The 23054-nt window shown below is 45.7% G+C and overlaps 3 protein-coding genes across 6 annotated transcripts; 1 reads left to right on the top strand and 2 right to left on the bottom strand.

Moving 5' to 3' along the window:
* Positions 1-101: 101 nt before the first annotated feature.
* On the bottom strand, positions 102-4681 carry ENTR1 (endosome associated trafficking regulator 1). The gene is made up of 7 exons (XM_049831993.1): positions 4461-4681; positions 4084-4365; positions 3465-3538; positions 2578-2689; positions 1919-1981; positions 1078-1217; positions 102-673 (listed from the first exon to the last, which is right to left on the bottom strand). Exons 1-7 carry the CDS (start codon positions 4560-4562, stop codon positions 580-582), a joined length of 867 nt encoding a protein of 288 aa, XP_049687950.1. The 5' UTR covers positions 4563-4681; the 3' UTR covers positions 102-579.
* A 126-nt stretch (positions 4682-4807) lies between these two features.
* On the top strand, positions 4808-10871 carry PMPCA (peptidase, mitochondrial processing subunit alpha). The gene is made up of 13 exons (XM_049831987.1): positions 4808-4890; positions 5004-5206; positions 5417-5496; positions 5824-5906; positions 6215-6309; positions 6472-6572; positions 6981-7244; positions 7468-7560; positions 7808-7926; positions 8381-8471; positions 8595-8657; positions 8884-9028; positions 9390-10871. The coding sequence occupies exons 1-13, from the start codon at positions 4838-4840 to the stop codon at positions 9557-9559; spliced, it is 1560 nt and encodes a 519-aa protein (XP_049687944.1). The 5' UTR covers positions 4808-4837; the 3' UTR covers positions 9560-10871.
* On the bottom strand, positions 8423-22609 carry INPP5E (inositol polyphosphate-5-phosphatase E). 4 transcript variants are annotated; one of them, XR_007509914.1, is made up of 12 exons: positions 22326-22384; positions 20519-21587; positions 18589-18712; positions 17732-17829; positions 16880-17004; positions 16605-16724; positions 16104-16211; positions 14966-15127; positions 14265-14380; positions 13660-13796; positions 12043-12545; positions 8423-8502 (listed from the first exon to the last, which is right to left on the bottom strand). XR_007509914.1 is itself a non-coding variant. In XM_049831974.1 (11 exons), the coding sequence occupies exons 2-11, from the start codon at positions 21373-21375 to the stop codon at positions 12413-12415; spliced, it is 1980 nt and encodes a 659-aa protein (XP_049687931.1). In that variant the 5' UTR covers positions 21376-21587; positions 22506-22609; the 3' UTR covers positions 11136-12412. The 4 variants fall into 4 exon arrangements, 3 of the variants coding, with proteins under 3 accessions (XP_049687931.1, XP_049687930.1, XP_049687929.1); XM_049831974.1 differs by lacking the exons at positions 8423-8502; positions 22326-22384 and adding an exon at positions 22506-22609 and having other exon boundaries at positions 11136-12545; XM_049831973.1 differs by lacking the exons at positions 8423-8502; positions 22326-22384 and adding an exon at positions 22524-22609 and having other exon boundaries at positions 11136-12545.
* Positions 22610-23054: the final 445 nt, after the last annotated feature.

Raw genomic sequence — 23054 nt, 5'->3', positions numbered from 1 at the left:
CGCCAATGCGGCGGCGGGGCGCGGCTGACGCACGCGGTCGGTGAGAGGGCGCTACGGGATCCCCGCTCCCCTCCCCGGTACCGCACACCGGCTGTGGTGCCGCCGCCTCCGCGGCCTTTAATAGCTCCGCAAAACCCGTTACACAGCGGCCGGGACGAGGGTTACAGACCGCCTGAGGAGGCCGAGCACCGGCGCAACCTCGGGGACTCGACGTCCTGCGCGAACCACCCACCGCCAGCCTTTTTCCCTCCCCCATGACAGGGAGAGAACGGCAAGGGGAGTCCCGGCCAAAACGTGGGGTGCTCACGGGGTCACGGCCAAAACGTGGGATGCTCACAGGAGCGCGGGGTATGAGGGGAGGCAGGGCCGTGGTCCCAGCCTAGCAGGAAAAGGGGTGTAATCTTGTCCCTTCGGGTTTTAGCAACCTGGGGCAGCCACAGCCACGCAGCAGGTAGAGATGGGAAAGCCGGTTCTGCAGCAGCGCTAACAGCTTCACATGTCATAGCGAGGTTGAGTATCAGAAATTAACTTTGAAGTAATGGTTTCCGCATGAAAGCAAAGTTCTCAGTTTTGTTTGAGTCACTGTCTGTCTTCTGACACTTCAGAAATTCTGTCTATTGATTTAAGGAGATCAGCGACGAGCTGCAGCGATTCTGCTCCGGAGACCAGCTGCCTGGAATGTGGGAGAGAGACAGCGTTAGACTGGGGAGGAGAGGATGAAGTAGCCAGGCAGCATTTTGGTGGTGTTTACCTGTGCAATGTGATTTTTCAAGAAGCAGTTTTTATCTGGACTTACATTTCTTGAAGTGAAGTGTAAGAGACATAGAGATCCTAAGTATAATGGCTTTACATTAAGTAAAAAAATAGGACGTACACATTCTAGTTATTTTTATTACCTAAACTTGGAGGAAAACACGTTGCAGGTAAGTAAGAACATGGACTAGCTGATCTGGCATACAGAATACAAGAACCCGAGTTTCAATCCTAGAAAAACCCACTGGGGGCATGTAGTTGTGACCTCAGTATTTAGACAAGCATCAGGGGTAGCGTTAGGAGAGTCATCTTAAAACAACTCACTTGATCGAAGACCGGGAGTTTGTTATAACTGTGAGAAGGTTCTGTAAGGCAAGGTCTGCGTTTTGTTTCACCACAGCCAGACTCGCCGACTGGCCCGACCTCAAGGCTTCATTCTCTGTCTTGTAATTCTTCAGCTGAACCTAGGGAGGAAGCAAACACTTTATATGAAAACAACTACAGAACTCTGCTACTTTACAACTAAAGCAACTAATGAACACATTCGTACAGCAGTTTATTAGCTACAGCAGCTAATGAATAGATCCTGTAACCAGACTGCCTAGAGAATGTCTTCCCTGCTCTGGAGAGCGGTCTCCGACAGAAAACTACAACTTAGAAGCCTTTATTAAAACTGAAAACGTACATAGCATTTTCATGTCTGCTTGTTTCACAGAACCAATCCAGTGTTGTAACAGTGGCGTACCCCAGCTCCGACAGCGGTGATGGAAGCTGTTACCTGACATGGATGCTATCATCTAACTACGTAGGCCCTGCTGAGCTGTCTCCAATATCTGTCAAGCTTCTCTCCCTTCTCTGCCAGGCACTTTCCTACAGCTAAACACCCATTTGCCCTGTTGCCTTATAGCATTCACAGGTCCCCAAAATCAAACACATCACAGGAAACTTCAGCAAAATTGTAACTGAAGTGCCACACGTCACAGAGATGAAGTTAACTGTCTGCGTAGGGCTGAAATGTTCTAGTCTAGAACATCTTCTCTGGCATTCACTAGGAAAAGTGAGGCATAGTTAAGACTTTTCAGTATCTTTTTTATAGGCTCAATTTCAAGATGTATGCTTTCAGCCCCAGGACATTCAGCAAGGCCTTAAGAATACAGCTTCCTACCTGAAGTAGCGCATTTTCCTGTTTCAGTTTTGTAGCATTGTTTTCTGCTTTAACAGCCCGTTTCTGAAATAGAATAAACATTATTTGTACCATAGCAGTGCTTAGGACAGAGCAGGCTGTTTGACCTACGTAGGAATGCACAATTCCAGCACATAACTTAAAGTGATGTGCTTTGCGTTATACCACCTTGTGTTCTGAATGCTTTACGAGATGGGGATAGTGCCCCCAGTCATGTCTGATCAGCTGTCTCCTCTCCTCCCCATTTTTCCTTTCTGATATCTTCAACTGCCATCCATCACTTCTGGACATTTATTTTTTTTCTTGGACAAGAGGAAAAGGTACTCAGTATAAATAAGCAAGCAGGAAAAACAGCTCTTAGTTCATATAGGAGGTGTTTTCAGAAGGCTGCAAAAAAGCAACTGAAGGTGTGAGGAATCCAAAAATGGTATTTCTGCAAAGACCTCCCTTATTCTAGGTAGTGAAAGGCGTTCTAGACTGGGACTTATTTTAAGGGGAAAGTCTGAACCCATGCCAGAGCTGTTTAGTGCTCACACAGGTGAAGCAACCACTTCAGCTTCCCTCTCTCCTGGGGGAGGAAGGAAGAGGACTGGAACTACACCAGCTGCGAGCAAGCTTCTGCTACTGTGACCAACACTTACAGTCATCAGCTGGAGATTCTGTTCCACGTGCTGCACCATTGCTTCCAAATCTTGCGCTTCTTTTTCTTCTTTAATTTTGTTCTCCTCAAGCTTCTTTTCAAGCTTCCTCATCCTTAAAAAACAAGAGACAATGTACAGTAAGCACTTGTAACATTAAATACTTCAGTAAGAAAATTCTAGGGGAGAAACTCATTCTTTCATGTTATAAGAAAAATGAAGTCTTCCCACAGAACTACACTTCTAGGCTGTAGTTCAGGGGATTTCTTTGTTCAACATCCATTAGCATTAACGGGAACTATACAGCTGAATGCAGAAAGGCCATGCAGAAAACACAGTTGTTCACAATCAGTCTAGATAAGGGTAATTCTGAAACAAATGGTTACCTTATCACCATGGAAGTACCAGCTGCCTCACTGTGAGGAGCAGCAGAGTGCAGAGGATTCAGATGGGAACTTAAGAAATTGCCACCCTAGGTAAGTCACCAGGTTGCTTAACCTAAGGAAATTCAAGTCTCCCAATATCAAGTTGCTCACCAGCAAAAATAAAAATGCTTCTCTTGCTTCAAAGGAGAGAGATTAAGATTCATTATTTTGTTAATCTAAAGCTTTATGAAATGCATCCTGTCAAGCCCTACCCTCATTTTCACTAAGCACCTAAACCACATGAAGCGTAAGCCACACAAACACACTCATCAGATGCCAGCTTGCTACTTACTTTCCAAGCCTTTTTCAATAAGAAAACCAGGTTTGTTAAAGCTTTTTAATAAATAGCACAGATTTCAACTACATTTTTCTTCTTTAAAGATGTTGACTGTTTCCAGTGAGCACCTCTTCTAAGACAACTCCTTGCTTATGTGGTTACTTTCCCCCATATTGTGGCTTACGCACTTGTCTGCTTGAGTTTCAGAGAAAATCTGAAGCTTATTGATCTTGCTTCTCAAACTGGCATTCTCTTCTTTCAGCTAAAAAATAAAAATTCTCATTAGAAATGAGGGTGTGGTTTCACAACACTACTAGCACTCCAAGACAAGTACCAGAAGAAATATTCAGCTTTAACTCTAGTGCTGAAAAGTCTTGCACTTTCTATTACATTCAAGCTTACTTTCACACCTGATTTTCCCCTCTCAAAACCACTTAACTTCACTAACCCTCTGGGGCACAGAAATGTGGCACCAAACAGCCACCGCAGAGCAACTCATCAAATGCTGTTAATTCTAAATTAATATGACTTCAAGAGGAAGAGTATTAGCAAGTCACCTGGGTCATGCCAAAAGCAGCGGGACAGACAAGGCGCTGGATCTGACTCATGCTGGAGAGCAGTTTTTCAGACTTCTCTCCCTCAAGCTGCCACGTATCGCGCAACCCTTGCTGACAGCACGCTTTGACACCAAGTTTCTCTAAGAACCTGATACACAAGCTCGGAGCTCGCTTGACAGAAGACAGAGCTCTCAGGCGGCATTTGCGTCTGCCCTGAGAAAGGAGCTGGGAGGTCGGCCGAGGTGCTTACCTCCTCGTAGCTGGGCTGCCGAAGGGAGTGAAAACCCGGCCCCGGGGGGACTCCGAGGCAGGCTACGCTCGGGGCCTCGCTGCCTGCCAGCCCCGCGCCCTCAGAGAAGAAGGAGCCGGCGGAGGGCGAGGCAGGGCCCGCGACGGCGAGGTGGGCCTGCTCCACGACCAAGGGCTGGTAGCTCCCGCTCCATTCCTCCTCCTCCTCGTCGTCCTCCGCCTCTCCGAGCGGCGCCGGATCCGGGAATAAGAGGGGGCCGAGGCTAGGGCCGGGCCGTGCCGCCTGCGGAGGGGAGAGCAGAGCAGAGGGGCTAAGGTGGGCGCGGGACGAGCGCCTCAGCGCGGCGGGGCCCAGCCGCGCCTCCGCCCGGGCCCTACCTGGTGAGCACCGCCCTCCTCCTCACAGCTCCGCGCCTTGCTGCGGACGAACTCGCGGAAGGAGAAGGGGTTGGGCTCGGCCGGACCCGGACCCGCCGCCATGGCCGCCCCACCTCCGCCCTCTCCGCTCCCCGGGCGACCACCGACCGCGGGGCGGGGCCTCGCCTCAGAGCGGGTCCCGCCTTCCTTCAGAACGAACCAATTAACGAGCGGTCGCCACAACCTCACCCAACCACGGCCTCTCCCGGGTCCCGCCTCCCCGACCCCTTTCCCCGCCCATCCATTCCCCGGGAATCACCGCGGCTGCGCAGTACCGCCTGCCCCGCACGCACGTGACCCCGCGCCGGGCGGTAGCGAGGCTCCCGGTTGACGGCAAGATGGCGGTCGCCATGGCATGGCTGCGGCGGGGCGCTTGGGGCCCGGCCCGGCGGTGAGCGGGGGGAGAAACGGGGGCGGGCGGGATGCAGCTCCCGGTACCGGCCTGCGGGGGAGCTGCTGTCGGGGCGCCCGGCCTCGCTGACAGCGGCTCTCGCTGTCCCGCAGGTGCGGGCTGGCGGCCGGCCGGAGCTACAGCGGCGGCGGCGCCTACCCCAGCGTATCGCTGACCTGCCCGCTGCCCGGCGTGCCCAAGGCGGTCTTCGCGGCGGCCGAGGGCCGGGAGAGATTCGAAACTCGGGTGACGGTACTGGAGAACGGGCTGCGCGTCGCTTCTCAGAACAAATTCGGGCAGTTCTGCACCGTGGGCCGTGAGTACCCACTCCCCGGCAAAGCGGGGGCGGGGGGGGTCCTGGCGGGGGCACCGGGCCGCGAGCTGCCCCGGGCTGAGCTGGCCTGGCCAGGGACGCGGCGGTGACACTTCCCCGCCTGCGGGAGCCTGGCCGGGTGTAAGGAGCAGGGATGGTGGTGGTGGTGTGTGTGGTAAAAGTCACGCTGACTTCTTCTTTTCTTAACGCTAGTTCTTATAAATTCGGGATCAAGACATGAAGCCAAATACCTCAGTGGCATCTCTCACTTCTTGGAAAAACTGGCCTTCTCCGTGAGTACCGTACTTGTCATAGCGGGGTCCCGGAGTCTGTGTGAAACACCGTAAATCTGCACCTCAGCGAGTGGCCGAGGGCAGGGCCTGCTCCTCGCAACGGCACTGTGGGTCTGATCTGTTTAAAGAGATGGTGATAGTATTCCTTGTTAATTAGTGTGACTGTAGTTATATTTTGAAAGTCTGTTGTGCTTTCACCTTCAAGGTTAGTGAGTATTTAGCAAACCATTTGACTTAATGTAGAAGAAGATGCTTTTTGTGGGCTACACTGAAGGATTATAAACAGTTATTGCTTTACTAATTAATAACACTGGTATCTCTTCTTAGTCCACAGCTCAGTTTGGCAGCAAAGATGAGATCCTTCTCACCTTAGAAAAGCACGGGGGCATTTGTGACTGCCAGGCGTCGAGGTACGATGCTCTTTCTCTCTGCTCTGTTACCTGAGTGGTTGTAACACTGACAGTATTTTGAGTTGCTTTTTCTGGTGTGTGGCAGTAGAAGCCACTTTGTGTTTCTAAGCAGCAGAAATGCATTTGTGGCAACTGCTAAGAAGCTACAAAAGTGAACCTGAAACAGTTATAAAAGTCAGTTCTATTTCCTTTTGAAACGTTTTAATGAGTAATGATCAAGCAGCTTTATCTGTGACTTTCTGATGCACATTTACTGAATGACCATAGAAGTGACTTCTCAATGCAGAACCCTTCCACTTGTGTTGCAGGGACACCATAATGTATGCTGTTTCTGCTGATGCCAAAGGCCTGGACACAGTGGTCAACTTGCTGGCTGATGTAGCACTACAGCCCAGGTTATCAGGTCTGGGAACATAAGTCTTTGTCTCAAAAAAAGACTCCCAACACATGACTTGCTATTAGATTTTAGAATTCTTCATTAGATAGTGCTCATCAAGAAGTTATCATGTAGCAATTGGCTATTTTGTGTGATGGTTGTCATCTCTTGCATTCTTTCTTATTACAGATGAAGAGATTGAGATGACTCGAACTGCTATACGATTTGAGCTTGAAGACTTGAATATGAGACCTGATCCAGAGCCTCTGCTCACAGAAATGATCCACGCGGTAAACCACTGAAAAGTCTATCTTGCATGCAGTTTCCTGTATGAGAGATGCTGCATTCTCTTCTTCAGTTTTTCATCAACTTCAGTGTTTATTTTAGATTATTGTGAGAACAGATTTTTCTGTTATTCAGTTAGATTTCAGTGGTGGGAGAATTTTGCTGTCCCTCCACTTCGAAATCCTACATTCTACACACATGTAAGATTTTAACCTAAACTAAAACGATCTATAACTTATCTTTGCTGACATGGGTGACAACAAGTTGTTGAGTTATGCTGACATTAGTGAAATAATGCTCAGCTTGTCTTCTCTTACATGTCTCAAACAGGTAGGCATAATTCTAAAACAGAAAAAGAAGGTTTAGATGGAGGGGGGTGAAGTAATAATTGTTACTTTAATGTATCCTTTTAGGCAGCCTACAGAGAAAATACAGTTGGACTGAACAGGTTCTGCCCAGTGGAAAACACTGACAAAATTGATCGAGAAGTCCTGCATTCATACCTGCGCAACTACTACACACCAGACAGGATGGTCCTTGCCGGGGTGGGAATTGAGCACGAGCAGTTAGTGGAGTGTGCGAAGAAATATCTGCTTGGAGTGGAGCCAGTGTGGGGCAGTGGGCAGACCAAGGACGTGGACAGATCTGTGGCTCAGTACACAGGAGGCATTGTCAAGGTAAAAGGAAGGTGGAGGTGGCATTGTGCCTCTTCCTGTCTGTTGGAGGTGCAGATTTGGACTTAAACTTTGCTTTTCTAAAATTACATACCATTCATGAACATGAGCCAAAACTGGCCATGACAGCCATTATCTGGGTGACAGGTTAATTATTGGGAATGTATCAAGCTGGATACAACAGAGATGAAAATCAGTCCTAATCATTTGTCTGCCCTTCCCACAGGTTGAAAAAGATATGTCAGATGTGAGTCTGGGCCCTACTCCCATCCCAGAGCTTACCCACATCATGATTGGATTAGAAAGCTGCTCATTTTTAGTAAGTATCAACCTAAAATCCTTTGTTTTGGGTGCCCTGTACTTGAAGAATCCCAGAGTACAGTATGTCATGTAAACATTGGCACTTTTGCTGCTGGTGCTGCATGCACAGACAAGCAACTTTTTCACTGACAGTTTGAAGAAGGCACTGATCTTTATGCTTTCCTGACTCTTTTTCTCCCTCTTTACTCATCCCAGACCCTTGTGAGCTCTGCTACTAGCTGACTGAATTTCTTGTTGCAATTCAGGAGGAAGATTTCATTCCCTTTGCTGTATTAAACATGATGATGGGAGGTGGTGGCTCTTTTTCAGCTGGAGGGCCTGGCAAGGGCATGTTCACCCGACTGTATCTCAATGTGCTCAACAGGTTGGTTTGCCTTTCTGTTTCAGAGAGAGCAGAAATGGTCTTCTCTAGCAGGTTCACACAGATGGCTTAATCTTTTGAAAGCCAGCACCCCCGGGTTTTACATCAGCTTATTCTGCTTGAAACGTGTGGGCTGATTTGTTACTAGCTATTTTGAGAGGGTGAAAGGGCAGAAGTGACCAGGAATCCTGTCTTCCTCCACTAGCCCAACCCATCCTTTAATCGAGGGGTATTAACAGAATTGGCAGTAGTACCAGTAATACTGCTCAGTATTGTTCTGGGTTTGGTCTCAAGGATGCAAGTGGAGAGAAGGAACAAGATGGCACATGCAGAAATTGTCAGAGGCTGAGAATCCTGAAAATGCACTAGGAGGGGACTCACTGTCCACGTTTGTTTAATTTTTACATTTAAATTCTGTGTTTTAGATTTTTTTTAAGTACTGTTTGTATACTCACAGGCACCACTGGATGTATAACGCAACCTCTTACCACCACAGTTATGAGGATACAGGTCTCCTGTGTATACATGCCAGCGCAGATCCAAAACAGGTATGTAGTCCTGTATTCAAAGACAGGTGTCCTTTAAAAGTAATCGCGTTGGTTATTACCAGACAGGAATGTTAACAGAATAAGCATTGTTCTAATCTTCTTTCAATTATCTGTTTTTCCTAGGTTCGAGAGATGGTGGAAATCATCACAAGAGAGTTCATTCTAATGGCAGGAGCAGTAGGAGAGGTCAGCAGCCTAACTTGCAGACTGTGCAGATGGGCTTTAAGCTGAAATACTGCGTTGCACTGGCCTTGCTAGAATGAAATTTTGTAGATAAGTATTTCTGTAAAAGAATATAGTAATTTTAGCAACACATTCACAGAGAGGAAGGTGTTTCCAGAACTTTTATGTGGTATCTTGTATTAGAGAACAGAGGCCAGAACATCTATTTGTATTTGCTGCTCATTTACAGGTAGAGCTTGAGCGAGCGAAGACGCAGCTGAAGTCCATGCTCATGATGAACCTCGAGTCTCGGCCAGTTATCTTTGAAGATGTGGGAAGGCAAGTGTTGGCAACAAACACAAGGAAGCTACCTCATGAGCTCTGTGCCCTGATCAGTGAGTAGACAATGCTTTTCCTTGCCTTGACTGAACTGTACGTACAATTAGGTGGGGGGAGCAACTTACAACGTATTCTTGTAGCACAGATGAATTGCCTTAGAAAGCACGAGGGCATAAATACTACAGATACATATTTCAAACTGATTTTCTCAATTGATTGCAAGCTAGCACAATGCTTATTTTTGTAGAAGGAAGGAAAAAACCAGAAGCATGGTAGGGAAGGTCTAGAGTTAGTAATTGGTTTTCTGAGCATAGGGTCTGACTCAGAATCATAATAAAGCTGCTTCATGCTATTTAGAATGTAGTGGTCACAGCTCTGGCGGCTTTTTTTTTTTTTTTTTTTTTTTTTTCCCTGCAGGTCAGGTGAAATCTACTGATATCAAGAGAGTGGTCACTAAGATGCTTCATAAAAAACCAGCTGTGGCTGCACTGGGTGACTTAACAGATTTGCCCACTTATGAACACATCCAGGCAGCGCTTTCCAGCAAGGATGGGCGACTCCCTCGGATGTACCGGCTCTTTCGATAAAACAGTGCATCTTGCACATGTCTGACAGACTTGCTTCTTTTTTAATATATTTATGAGATTATAATGTTGCTGCAAGCCCTTTTTCCCATCTTTCCAGGCATACTGTTCAAACATGGAGCTATGCTACAGCTGAACAAAGCTGCTTTCAGAACACTGGTCTGTAAAAGGCTCGTTATGTTGGGCTTAAAGGCCTACCCTGGCTCTGGTTGAGTACTTTGACCCTCTGAATAGGTTACAAGAGAAGATGGGTTTATACAGGCTTCTCTTGGCACTGGGGAGAAAATGGCAAGCCAAAATAATCATCACTACAACTGAAAGTGTGCATCTGAGAAGGCAGTCACTGCTGTGTCTTACCACTTAATCCTATCAATCAGCAGTAGAGGCGGAGCTGTCACACTGGGGGTCCTGGGGTGTGCCCTTGTTTGAGGAATGTGGTGGCCTGTTAAAGAGCTTGGCTTACATATAGCTGAATTATAGCTGTTACCAAGGCGAACAAAGTCTTGGTCAAACAATTAGAAAATATTAGTTATTATCCATGTGAAGTTAAGCAAAAAGTTTCCTGCAGTACCATCATCATGGATCCATTTCATCAGTGTCATTTACCATTTGCAGTACTACTAGAAATCACATCTGGGAACAACTTCATAATTCTGCTAGAGCTCAGAAGAAAGTAGACCTATGGCATAACTAACAATTTCTAGGACGTCCATATACAGAGATACTACACATAATTGCTACATGGACACTTAGAATTAAAGCAATCCTATTCTTTAGGTTTTTCACTTGGAAGTGAACTATGCTAAAGACTAAAAATTCTTTTACTTCAGAGTTAGTATACAAACAGTCTGTTATTAAAGGAGTTGCTACTGCACCCTAGTTTCTTCAAATTGTCACACAACTGAACTTGAGGCCTTGCAAAAAGAAGACATAATTGTCAGCCTCAGCAGAGATGGAACTCAGCTAGGTGTCAGGATCAACAAAATGATGTTCAGAAAGCTCGTAATCTTGAAAGCAACTCACACAAAGCTAAAAGTGCCACGCATTTGATACACTGAAGAAGTGGAGACCCAGAAGAGAAGAAATAAAACATCTGATGTACATAATCCCCTAATTTATGGGCTTAAAAATGTAGACAGCTGCCTTGCAGCACTTCACTGGCTTGATGTGCACTGTAAGGAGCAATCAGACTGGGAGCAGAACGCTGTGAGGCAGCTATCGCCTGCTTTGTCCTCATACCTTTCCTCAAGCAACTAAGAAGAAAACAGGTTGCATTGCTTCTTGTGGAACCCACAGTATGGAAGTCCTATTCAGTTGTTGTGTGTGTTTGTAAGAAAATAAAGAGACCTCTAAATGACTGGAGCCAGTAGTAAGAGTTCTGAAATTCATCAGCTAATGGCTGGGTTTCTTTAACTGGCAGGTGAAATGTGCTTTGTTTGCTCAATGCAAACATTCCCAAAGAAATCCATCCTGCTTTTCCAGCTGAAGACAAATGGCTCAGGTCACCCAAACAGTTAGCATGCATCACACAGTCAAAGAACTCTAGTTTGGACAACCCTGCAATAAGAGCTGGTTCTCATTTAAGGTATTGCATTAATTTATTTTTATTCCTTTAAAAAGAAAGGAAATCCAAGTACCTGATGGCTACAGACAGGTCAGTGCCATAAATGTTTGTACCGCAGAACAGAAGCTCTGTCTTGGACAGGTTGCATAGTTAGCAGCACTTCCTCCAAGTTGTTTGCATGGTGTTTTCTGTACTAAGGTGATTAATGATCCAGCTGATCTGTGCCCATGAAGTTTTTGAGTATTAGCTGTACTTAGATTTTACCAGTGCCATACTGGTCCATGTAGTTATGTTTAGCTTTAAGACAACACTACTTCAAAAATAGCAAATTATTCACAGTTCACTGAATTGGAAAAATAAAACCAAAAGGAATTAACCGTAATCAGAGGTAATGGAACTGCACCAATCTGACCTGCTGTAGTTTCTCTGCATACTTCCCTAGTATACTCGCTTGACATCTTAATCACTTTGGTGAAGCATTACACAGTAGCTGTACTTAGACCATTATTTTCAACTCAAGTGTCCTCTAATGAAGGCAGGTAGTGTTTTATCACCCCTGGGGAGGGCAAGTGAGTTAAGGAAGGGATTGTTTCAAGCAGTCTCAACAGCCAAATATATGGTGTGAGAGATTGATATTTACCCCCTTAGTAACAGAAGGCCTATAGAATAATTATTGAAAGGCAATGTTTCTACACTTCAAATGTACAGTAGTACATTCACACAGATCTTGCTGTGGAGGACCAATAAAGCCCAACACAGGAGCACCATCCTTACACAAAACTGCCGAAGTCCCCTAACTGGTCCCTGTTAATGCATTTTACAGAATACCGTACACTTGGCTACAGACGCGGAGAAAAAAGCCAACCCCACAACATACATAAGCTAACCAGATCAAATCAAAGAGACAAACAAAAGTTTTCACCTTTCTGCAGGCTTTTCTTAGGTCCCCTGCCCCTGGTCATGCCAATTCCAGAAGCTGTACCCCCTGTGTGGAGTCATCTTGGAACCAAGAGTCTGCATCCGGTTGCTTCCAAAGATAGTATGGTTAAAAATAAATCAGTTACATCTGTTGGGATGGATGTCCTAAATAACTGACTCCATTTTCTTCAGCAAAAGCACTTGAGCTACGTGGATTAGCTCATGCAAATGAATCCAGGATGAGGTTTAAGACATTCTTCGCAAGCCACAGCAACTGCCAGAGGTGCTTAAGCAGACAATTCCCTCCAGAGTTTGCTGTGGCCTGAAATCCTCTTTCCGGGCACCTCTAACACAAGCATTGCAGAGTCCTCAGCTCAGGAAATGCTACATACGCTGCTGGATTTTTGGTCCTTTTGCTCTTGCCGTTTCTGAAGTTCCCTTGTAATCCGCCTCTTTATTCCGATTAAATAGAGTTCTCTGTCAAACTGCCCTGCAGCAAGTGGAATGCTACAATACAAACACAAGCCATTAGATCAGGGCACAAATACACTCTTGTTTGCCCAACATTTCCCAACTAGTTCATACAACAAAGGCCAGAAACCTCATTTTTACTTTCCTAATGCATTCAGCTACTGCTGTGGGAGAAAATGGGTAAAACAAAGTTGTTCTTCCACAGCAACCAGTTAAGGTTTTTCACAATACATTTAAATGAAGAAAATATTGGTTGTAAAAGGCAACTGTACTTTCAATTTAAGCATGAACATGCCTGCATTCATAAGGGACATACATGGAGGATGTTCTTTATGACCTTAAACCACAAAACACACATTTGAAAAGCTAAACTAGCATACTGTTAACTTGGTGTACGTGCTGATATGGTTCATGTACAACAGTTCTTACCTTGGTCTGTTCTAGAGAGGCCAGAAGGCAACCCTAGCAGTTCAGCTTCAGAGACTCCACAATACTTCTATTTAATGGCTATTTCATACCCATAAACAAAAAAATACCAATTCTAATTGCACTGCTGATCAAGTGCTTTGAGAAATCACCATTTTCCAGATACCTGGGTCTTCAAATCCCTGACCATACTACTCACAGAAAAGAGACTAACTAAATTTCAGTGACTTAATCAAGTTTTCTAAGTAGTTCTACTAGCACAACAGCCCACAGTGGGACATTAAGAACTTGCAGGATCTCAAAATACTCCACTTACATACAGCTATGTTGAAATGCAGCCACCACTGGGGAGGGAAAACAGCATTGATCCCAAAAAGGGACAGAGGAACAGAAGAGGAAAGCTGTCCATGCTGATAGGAAAAACAGAGCTGCATCTCAGATAAAGCACAGATTTATAGTCAATTGCAATGGACTCCGTTTATGTCCCTCAGGAGGATTAAGGAAGGTGGCAGCAGAGATTTTGGATGTCAGTGCAAGGTTTAAGCGCTCTTACTGCTCTGACCACTGAGAGCATAAATTGGGTAAAAAACAAACAGGCTGCAGAGAGCTACATGGGATAAACTATTTCAGGAACTCTCCTGAGAGAACAAACTCCAAACAGGAGCATATCCTCGGGATCACTGGAGCCATGTGCAATCACAGAGTGGCATAAGGAGGTACTAACTTGTCTCTGCCAGGTCTCACTTTCACACGAAACAAGGCAAATACAGGCCGATGGTCTGAAGTTTTGATCACAGGACAAGATGAGTACTTGACAGCATGGATGTCATCTCTGTACCGACTGCGGTATACAACTCGATCCTGGGAGTTAGAGAGAGAGGGGAGACTGATGGTAACTCCCTTTGCACAGCCACCCTGGAAAGAAGCACTGGTTCATGAGACAAATCCATTCATTTATCACACTCCACTTAGTGAAATTAAGTGTCTTGGACAGGGATACATTCATGAAGAAATGTGTATCTGATCCCAATAGCAGTTCTGTGCCCAGCTCTAAGCACAGGGGAGAATGCACTGGAAAAGGATGTAAGGCAGGGAAAATAAGATTAGCAGCCTGTGCCAAACTCTCCCTGTGCTCAGAGATTCAACAATCCTTTCTTCCAAACCAGTTCCAGATCCCCTGTTGCCCTTAAGCAACAAATCTCAGCATGACTGTATCTCATGCAGACCAACTGTGGAAGGCAGCTTTTTCTCACAGGTGAGAATCCCCTTTGGAGACAGATGTGAGGTTGAGCAGCCCTTCCAGCATGCTGCTCTGAAATCATCCCTTACCGTGTAGGAAGGAGTCCTTTGTTTGGAAGTGGTGTCATAGCTGTCCTTTCCTATGTCAAACTTGTAGGAAGGACGGAAATGAATGTCAGCCTCTTGGAATCCTTTGAAAATAGACCCTGTAAGGGAAGGGGAGAACACCATGAACAACCAATTCCTTCTTCACAAGAACATGGCACACTTTCTGGATTTATTCAACATTGCTTAACTAATGCTGGCTAGGAACTGCAGCCATGTACATACATGACTATAAAGACCTGGGCTTGGGCTCTGGAAAGAGAGCAAGCTCCAGTTCTTACACAGTGAGGTTAAAAAATAGCCAGTGGCTATTTAGTCAGTGGCTATTTAAACAAAAAACACTGCACTTCCCATTCCATTGAAGCTCAAGACGCTTTGCAAATGCTAATTATTCAAATGTAAATGCCCTAGACACTGTGACAGAATGATATCCAGTTTATAGAGGAGTCAGATGAAACCGAGTAGTAAATAGCTTGGGAGATTACTCTATACATAGCAAAATGCTATAGCAAAAAGTCCCTTGTACAGACTACCACTGTATTTGACAACTGCTGACTTCCTTTTTTAGGGAACTTAACAAGAGAAAGCAGGAAAGGTATCTAGGAAATAGGGATTTGGCTGTAATTATTTCTGTGTGTCAATATCTTTATTCCTGAAGACTAGGGAGAAAACCAGCTGTCCCTCACCTCTACTCATTTCACTGGTAAGCTGGTCATAAGCCAATAGCTTGGTCACGTCCGTTTCTGGGTTCTGGTTCAAGATGGAATCCACGGTCTCACGATCCTTATTTAGTCGGAAGTTGAAGTCACCAAACCAGAATACTTCATCAAACCGAGTTGTGACATCATCTGCAGATTCAAGCCAGAAGTGTTAGTATAAAGGTAAAAATCCTGAAAAGTTTTGAAAGCAAAAAAAAAACCCATCCCATACTTTTCTTCCCTGAATCTCCTTTTGACTTTTGAGGAAAATTATATGATGTAGGTACATGCTCATCAAAATGAAACTCACTTAATTCTTTCAAAGTGAGACCTGTATGATGCATAGCTTCCTGAGAGTGCTGCTAGATGTGTTCAGGGAACAGGGATAAATTCTTTCTTTTTACTACCAGGAGATATAATGCTTGAGCATGTTTTCTGCTTATCGTCGTTACAGAATGTGGTAATAAAAAAACCAGTAGAAAATAGAACAGAAATTTAAAAAATCATAGAAAAAGCTGAAAAGAGACCAAACTATCTACAGGACCTAAAAATAGTATGAACACAAAAACCTAATACTACACTGCAGATAGAGAAAATTAATCTTTCTAGAAAAAGGGCTTAGCTGTCTATCCAGACATCATGTTAACAGCACAGTATTAGCAAACAATAAGGGAATTTGGCAAACAATATGTTGACCTGTGTATATGCAAACTGAATAAAGTTCTTTCTCTTAAGTTTTGAAATAAAGTATTTTTTTTCTACTTGTTCTAGAAAATACTTGGAAAGTGAAACATATCCATAATATTGATAAAAAATACACCAAAATTATCTTATTGCTGTTCTGAGAAAAAAACACTTCACATGAAAATTCCTTTTGAATTTTCTCTCTCCCTCTCCATTTCAACTTTTTCTCTCAAATTCCGCCCCCCCCAAAATTACACCCCACCTAAAATAGATAAAAAAATAAAATCACATAAATAATAACCATCCTCAGACAAAAAGACCTGTGGTCTCTTTATACCATCTCAAATTAGCACTCTCATTCTCTTTTCCTTAGTGTAGACTGAAAGACAATGCACAAACTGTGTTCATTTGGGCTACCACACAAGCATGGTTTCACACTTACTAGAACTTGATCGATACGGGTTTGTGTCCGGAACGTTCTTGGGAAGTGTAAGGGCTTGAATGGTTTTATTGTAGTCCAGTTTCCTCTCATTCACCTTACTGTCCCCAGCTGAAAGACAGAAATTCCATTACTGCCAACGATGCATCATTTTCATTCAATTACCATTTTTGGTTATAACAGGAACTTCCAAAGGACATCAGACATTTTCCACATGTAAAATTTAACACTCTGACCCAGGGAGCATACAGGCTGAAAAACAATGACAGAAAGTGTGGAAAAAGGCATACAATTATGCAGAGTTCATTTCTGTTTTTCTGAACACAGTTCTTTTGTAAGTTTGCTACCAAAAAATCCTCCCCCCTTTTTGTTCTCAACTCAGCAGTCCGGAGCTTTGACTTCACTGTCCTGTTCCTCTATCCCTCTGCAGCTTTTTTACCTTTGTAAAGCAACCCTTCTCCTCCCTCAATCAGGACACTTCTAACAAGATTGTAAATGTCTCACATGTGAAGTGGGAGGTGATGAAGAGAAAGGAGGTCCCAAAAAATGTGAAGCAGATTCCCAGAGCTCCCTTGGTTTTGATCTGAGATACAATTCGAGTTGTCACTGTGGCATATTCCACTTCTGGAAGGAGAAAAAGCAGCAGCTTTTACTGAAAAGCCTCTAGAGACAGTAAGCAGGAAAGTTAGGTGAGGGACAGCCCTGGAGAAAAGGACATGACACCCAATGGCAGCAATCCTTTCACCTCCCCACTCTCCAGCTACTACTGGACCACAAACCTGAGCAGAACCAGATCAGGTCCCTCCGAATGAAGATCGACATGTACAGCACTCCATGTGCAGCGGAGTAGAGCATGACGTAGTGGGGACCTAGCGTCTCTTGCAGGCGGATCTCCCATTCTCTTCTGCAGGAAAGAACAACAGCTGGATCACAAGGACAGTACAAGAGACAATAACCAGGAAAAGAAATCAGCATTGTGAAAACAGAGCAATCCCTCTGACAAAAAAAGTCAAGTAAGCATAAGCAAAACCTCCACTGCAACAGCCATGCTGCAGTGAAGGCTGGTCAGTTTGACCTGTATCTCCACACATGCCATGCAGCAGGCTCTGCATGTTGGTGAGAGAGTATTACTGGTGAGAGAGTATTACTGCCACTGCACCGAGCAGCTTGCAAATCTGAGGAAAAGAGAGTCCCACTGGGAAGACACCCTAAAAAAGCAGAGCCTGACATGAGGCTTCAACCTGCTCTTCTAGGGTTGGTCAATCTCAGACAGTCTAGAAATTTGCAGTATTGTACTACTAAGGAGCACATGGCTCCTAATGGTAACAGCCAGCCTGTGAGTTAGATCACAGCCAGCTAAGGTCTATGGTAAGAAGCCCACAGAAATCAGACAGGAGTTTTGCTATTAGCTGCCCTGACAAAAGAACCAGGTTCTGTATTTACAGATTTTTGTGACATTTTCCTCTAAAACCCATTTTCCCTAGTGCTCATGCAATGGAATTCAGAGTCTTATTAAATGGGCTGTTTATTGAAAATATTAAGAATATGATGGAGACTATTTCCAGACTAATTAAAAACAAAGTAATTAGTTAACAATAAAAGAGGATGGTTCATTACATTGTTTTTGCTACCTGTCTGGACAGCCTTCTTGAACCCCAATGACATACATGTCCTGGGCATAGTCAGGATCTGTTGGTAACAAGAAGTCATCCAGATTCACTGGAAGCTCCTAATATTAAAAAAAAAAAAAAAAGAAAAGAAAAGAAAAGAAGAAGAAAAAAGATAAAATAGCAATATTAGTTATGCAAAGGTTTACTAGAAAAAGAAAAGTCCAGGCTAAGCTACAAGTTCCACAGCATACACAAACAATTCGGCTTAAAAAAATAGCTTAAGTGATAATACTAAAAATTCTCCTTCCCAAAGGCAGACTTCAACTGCTGTTGCTCCAGCAGTAACCAATATTCCACTGTTCAGCCATATGGGCCAGTAATGTGATGTTTCTAATTTCCGGTGATGCTTACTTTTTACCAAGGTCATAGGCTATTTACTGAACACCCCAGGGGTTGCTCGTGTTCTTCCACGCATAGCTTCTCAGTCACCTGGTAGAATCAATCTTGAATTTTTAGGCTACATAAAGATGTAGGCAGGAAGCTGTGTTCTTTTATCAGAGATGTTCTCATCATAAGCACTAAATCATCAGTCATCTTCATATGACCCTAATTGCAACAAAGCACAAAGGAGCTGCCACAGAAAGCCAGTGGCACTGTTTTCATACCTGGTGTCTGAGGAACCCTGATACAATGACTCACTCACTAAGATGAACATGACATGCATGACAGGGCCTTGTAATTTGATAACAATGATGAACTCAGGTTGATGAGGAACATAGTAATGAACAGGAAAGAAACACCATCACACAAGTCCTTGCAGTAAAGATGGGGTAACCTTACCACTGCCAAAAGACCTCTGGAGACTTATACGCACATACCTTCTGACCCTGCATGTTCCAGGTGGCCACAAAAATTCCAATATTCCGATCAGGGAAATATCTGCTAAGTTCTTCTGCTCCCAGTAAGGCACCATTCGCCAGAAGGCTGCCTTCCAAATAGCTTCTGTGAACAGAAGACCCATAAAAGAGCACCTAAGGAAACGGCATGACAGTTGGAATAATGATTTGTAACGCTTGAATCTTGAGTTAATCAAGAACATACCTTTAGCTCAAGAAAATAGCATTTAGTATTTATATATTGTTCTGCTTGTCTAAAGTTCCTTATAAAGTTCCAACCCTTATAGACAGTTCATGGATCATGTGCAAGAAAACAAAACTATTGTCATAAACCAGCCTTTTCCAAGCCAAGGCACAAGTATGATGGTGACACTGATGCTGCTCTCAGGTTCTGTGATGAGAAGACTGAAGCCATCCAAAGTCTTCAATCTCCCTAGTACTTACTGCAGACACAAAATGAAGAGATTGGTTTGATATTTGAGTATCTTGAAGCAGCTCAGTTTACTTAAAACACGAAAATAGCTCCACCATTCCCAGTGTCCTGGCACCAGGTTGCTCCTAATCAAGGATTCAAACTCACGTTCTTCCTTCTAATTCAGCTCATCAAATTAGCTTTCAAGTAAACGATTTATTGAGTCTTAGGTCTAAAATAAGGTCTATCCTATTCAAAAAGGATAGATCTGCCCCACACTGGCTGCTTACAAAAGCAAGGGGTATTGGCAAAAGGACTGCAAGTTGAATAAGCATTTTTAATCTTGCTTAAGCTCTGCAAATAATGATAACAGCATGATGTCAGGGAATGCTGTGCAACCCACTGGTCTACCCAGCTGTCCACCTGACTTCAACAGCTTTGCATAGGGAAGTGAAAGAACCCCCCCTCCCATGGCAAACAAGTAACAATCTACCTTTGGGGCTTTTTTACCAGTTAGTAACACTTTAATTTATCTCAGAATTATTTTCCCTGGTACCACTGACTCCCACTCTTTGGATCAATGATCAGATTTATCCCTCAAGGTCTTGCAGACTGTAGCGTGTCTATAACATACAACCTTTAGCTGAGTACTTGGTATCCGTTACCTTTTAACTTGTTTCCTGACCTGCAGTATTATCAATAATACTCATTGCAGTGTTTGTGCTGTGTGCTGTCAGGTCTTCACAAACAGAGGGTCTGCAGCCAACACAAGAAGAGGATTTGATACACTAGCAAGCAGATTAATATACTCCCTGCAGTTCCCTCCAATCTCAACTTAACAAAGAATGAAGACAAATGAGCAACCAGAGCAAGAGGTCAGGGCCACACTAGGAGAAAGTGCTGAGATCTGAGTGGAATCATACTCTTCCTCAAGAGATTCCTGGAAAAGCTGGGGCAGAGGAGCTCCTGTGGGAGCAGGAAGCAGGTCACAGTACATGATTTGATCCTGCCAGAAGCCAAACAAGCTCAACATCTGCAGAGGACCCTCAGCACCTTACAGGATTGTGATAACATTGCATGTGCTGCATGATAGTTTCAAGCTAAAATATTTGGGGGTTTTTCCCACCATTTAACATTTCAGTTCAAACCCAATGTACTTTTAGATTAAAAAAAAAGGTTTTCCCAACTGTTAGCATGCACAGCTAGTGTTTCTTAATCTTCAAAACAGATTACTTCAATATTACAAGCAAGCTGACAGCAAATCAAACGTATTAATGAAAAACAGTACCCAACTGAAAGGAGCAAATATGGAGTATTTGTACTAATCTCTTCATCTTCAAACTGTTTCCAGTGTCCACAGCAGGTTAAACAACACAGAATAACCTTTCTGCTTTACTGATCAGTCCGAAGTTCCCCACCTCTGCCCAGCAGGATTCTGCAGGGCAGCTGGCTCCCTGCTAACACACCCCAAGCTTTGCCACAAGAAGCTGGGAGACATACCTGCTTCGAACATCCTTGGAGCGAATGGGAGTGAGCAGACTGAATGTAGATTTCATGGAGTCTGTGGAGCAATTATCGTAGACCATCCCATTGCCATGTAGCCTGCTATCGCTCAAGCTGCTGCTTACCCTCCCAAACTTGTGCTGAGAATAATGTCGATAATCCATACAATCTGAGTCAATCCTATTAGCTGTCCTCAGCGTGTGAGAGGCCACATTGAGCTCCATGGGTGGCAGAGGTCGAGCCGGCATTATTTGGGACAGCCGGGGTTTGCCACCTGCAAACGCTTTTCCCCGCAGAAGCCCACCAAAGGCACTGGAGATCTCGGAGGCTCGTTTCCCCAGGTCGGAGGTGCCTCCTCTGCTCTTCCCCATGGAACTGGCTTCTGAGGCATCTGGTGAACTGTGCAAGGAATTCTGCTGGCAGCACTGATGGCAGGGGCTTGCCCTACCCCTGACGGGAGGGCTGAGGGATGCTTCCTGCAGAGAACCATTTGAGGAACTTGTCTCATTGGGATCAGTCAGACTTTCCTGACTCGTTCTAAACCGCCGCCATCTCCTCCAGCTCTTCTCATCCAGAGATGCAGCACGCTCCAGCCGGGGTTTCCGAGGAGGCCTTGGAGTGACCGATTTAATTTTTGTATTAGCTTTGAGTTCATCTGGTAGAAGCTTTAAGGTTTCATTTAAAGAGATGCCTACATTCGGAGGATCTTCAAAGGTAAGCACCCCATTGCCAGCAGCCTCCTTCTTTGCTGCTTTGCTGGCTTTTTTAGCGTGCAGGTCCTGTACTGCTCCACCCTCCGTGCTCTGAGTAACACATGCCCTGGAGTGCTGTGGAAATCCATTTGGAGTACTCATTCTCCCCCAGGGTACCAGCTATGGATACTGCTCCATACGAAAAGTTCCTCACATCATAGTTTTCCTTCCCTTGCTTACCCTGTAAGTTTGCCGGGCTTAACCAAGCCAGAGAGACATGGAAATTGAAGACAGCTCAGTCTTTAGCTGAGAAGGAAGGGCAGGTATATGTGTAGGCAGATGCATTGTCTGCAAAATTTCAAGAGGTGGTATACCTGGATTTCCCCAAAAGAAACACGTAAGAATGAAAAGTTATTGAGCTGCAAACTCTGCTCCTTAATCAGAAAGCAAATTCCTCACAAGACCTCCCTCTAGAACAATTCGAACCTTAACGTGACCTTGTTATAAAACCAACGTTATTTTCTTTTTTCTTTCAAGAGCAGACCAGTGAACTGACTTCCTCACTGCTGTAGGCATCACGGCTGCGTACAGACTTCTTTAAGAAAAGATTGTGTATACTGCTAGCGTGAAAGGAGATCAAAACTGTATATAAATCACAGCTTGTTCTCCTTGCTGTACAGTGAGTCACCAGTACAACCAGCCTCCAGGCTGCCCACAGCACTCGGTGCCAGAGGCCAGGAAATTTCCAGTGATCTCAGCTTCTACCCTGATCTCACAGCAGGGAGATGGCTGCCACCTTTTCTTGCTTCGCGCCAACCCCCGACTACTGCTGCTGAAACTGAGGCGATATCCCAGGAGTAGTTTTAGGGATACAGAATCGGGATTCAAGGCAAACTCCTACTTAACGGGGGAAGCACCTCGTTATTCTGCACTTATTGCAAACCAGACTTCCCACCTGCAGCGGCCCACGGCGTAGCTCTACACTGGAAGCGCAAAACCCCGTTAAAACACACCGGAACGCTGGTTTTGTACCCGAGGGGACGCCGCCCGTGCTCTCCTCGGACCAGACGGGAGGGATGGCTTCGCCAGCTCCTCACACCTCCCTTTCTCACCTACTCGCCACGACGACCGCAGCCCTGACAGCGGCCGCGCCAGGCCCAGGCGAGGGGAGAGGACGGACGAGACTCCCCACGCTCGCGGTCTCTGACACCCGCGGGCACCGGCGGTCCCGGAGACACCACCCCCGGGCCACCACCCCCCTTCCCCGGCGAACGAACCACGGACGCGCTCACCCCTGAGAGACCACTGACCTCCCGGCCCGCGGGGCCCCGCTGCCGCCCCGGCGGAGGCCGGCTCCGCTGCGCTGGCCTCGCCGGCACCTCACCCGCCGCCGCCGCTGCGGGCGGGAGGCGGCCCGGGCCCCGCCGGTTCACGCCCGGAGGCGGCCGCAGCCACCCTTCTCCCCACCGGGGTCTCGGAGGCCGGGCTGGCAGCTGCCCCGGCCCGGCGGGCGGGCAGGCCGAGCGGGCGGCGGTGGAGGCCGCCTCAGCCCCGCTGCGCGGCCGCGGCCCGCCCGTAGCAACGGCGGCGGCGACGCTGCTGGACCCGCCCCGCGGGCGGCGGCACAACGGCGCCCCCTGGCGGCCGGAGGAGCGCGCCGCCAGCTCCCGCCCGGGGCGGGGCCGTTCTTGATGAAGGCGGCACTGAACTAAGCGGCTGAAAGCAAAGCTTTTTACGGTTCAGGACAATGAAAAGTTGCTTATTTTAAGTCTGCAGCTTCGGTGTTGAACATTTGAATGAAGACACTTATGCGCAGCCCCGAGCCTGACGCGGGTTCCTGT

Source organism: Accipiter gentilis, chromosome 29 (assembly GCF_929443795.1).
Source record: "Accipiter gentilis chromosome 29, bAccGen1.1, whole genome shotgun sequence".
NCBI classification, from domain to species: domain Eukaryota; kingdom Metazoa; phylum Chordata; class Aves; order Accipitriformes; family Accipitridae; genus Astur; species Astur gentilis.
The sequence above is the reverse complement of the archived record's forward strand: the minus strand, read 5'-3'. Positions and strand labels throughout refer to the sequence as shown.

What these genes read in the sequence shown, in the direction of transcription:
- ENTR1 (XM_049831993.1), bottom strand. Translation starts at nt 4,562, where the DNA reads ATGGCGGCGGGTCCGGGTCCGGCCGAGCCCAACCCCTTCTCCTTCCGC. An exon ending in AGGAGGGCGGTGCTCACCAG is followed by an intron (nt 4,366 to 4,460) that starts GTAGGGCCCGGG and finishes TCCCCTCCGCAG; the next exon opens with GCGGCACGGCCCGGCCCTAG. An exon ending in AACTCCCGGTCTTCGATCAA is followed by an intron (nt 674 to 1,077) that starts GTGAGTTGTTTT and finishes CCCACATTCCAG; the next exon opens with GCAGCTGGTCTCCGGAGCAG.
- PMPCA (XM_049831987.1), top strand. Translation starts at nt 4,838, where the DNA reads ATGGCGGTCGCCATGGCATGGCTGCGGCGGGGCGCTTGGGGCCCGGCC. An exon ending in GCAGTTCTGCACCGTGGGCC is followed by an intron (nt 5,207 to 5,416) that starts GTGAGTACCCAC and finishes TCTTAACGCTAG; the next exon opens with TTCTTATAAATTCGGGATCA. An exon ending in ACACAGGAGGCATTGTCAAG is followed by an intron (nt 7,245 to 7,467) that starts GTAAAAGGAAGG and finishes CCCTTCCCACAG; the next exon opens with GTTGAAAAAGATATGTCAGA.
- INPP5E (XM_049831974.1), bottom strand. Translation starts at nt 21,375, where the DNA reads ATGAGTACTCCAAATGGATTTCCACAGCACTCCAGGGCATGTGTTACT. An exon ending in GGAACATGCAGGGTCAGAAG is followed by an intron (nt 17,830 to 18,588) that starts GTATGTGCGTAT and finishes TTTTAATATTAG; the next exon opens with GAGCTTCCAGTGAATCTGGA. An exon ending in TACCAGTGAAATGAGTAGAG is followed by an intron (nt 14,381 to 14,965) that starts GTGAGGGACAGC and finishes CTTCCCTTACAG; the next exon opens with GGTCTATTTTCAAAGGATTC.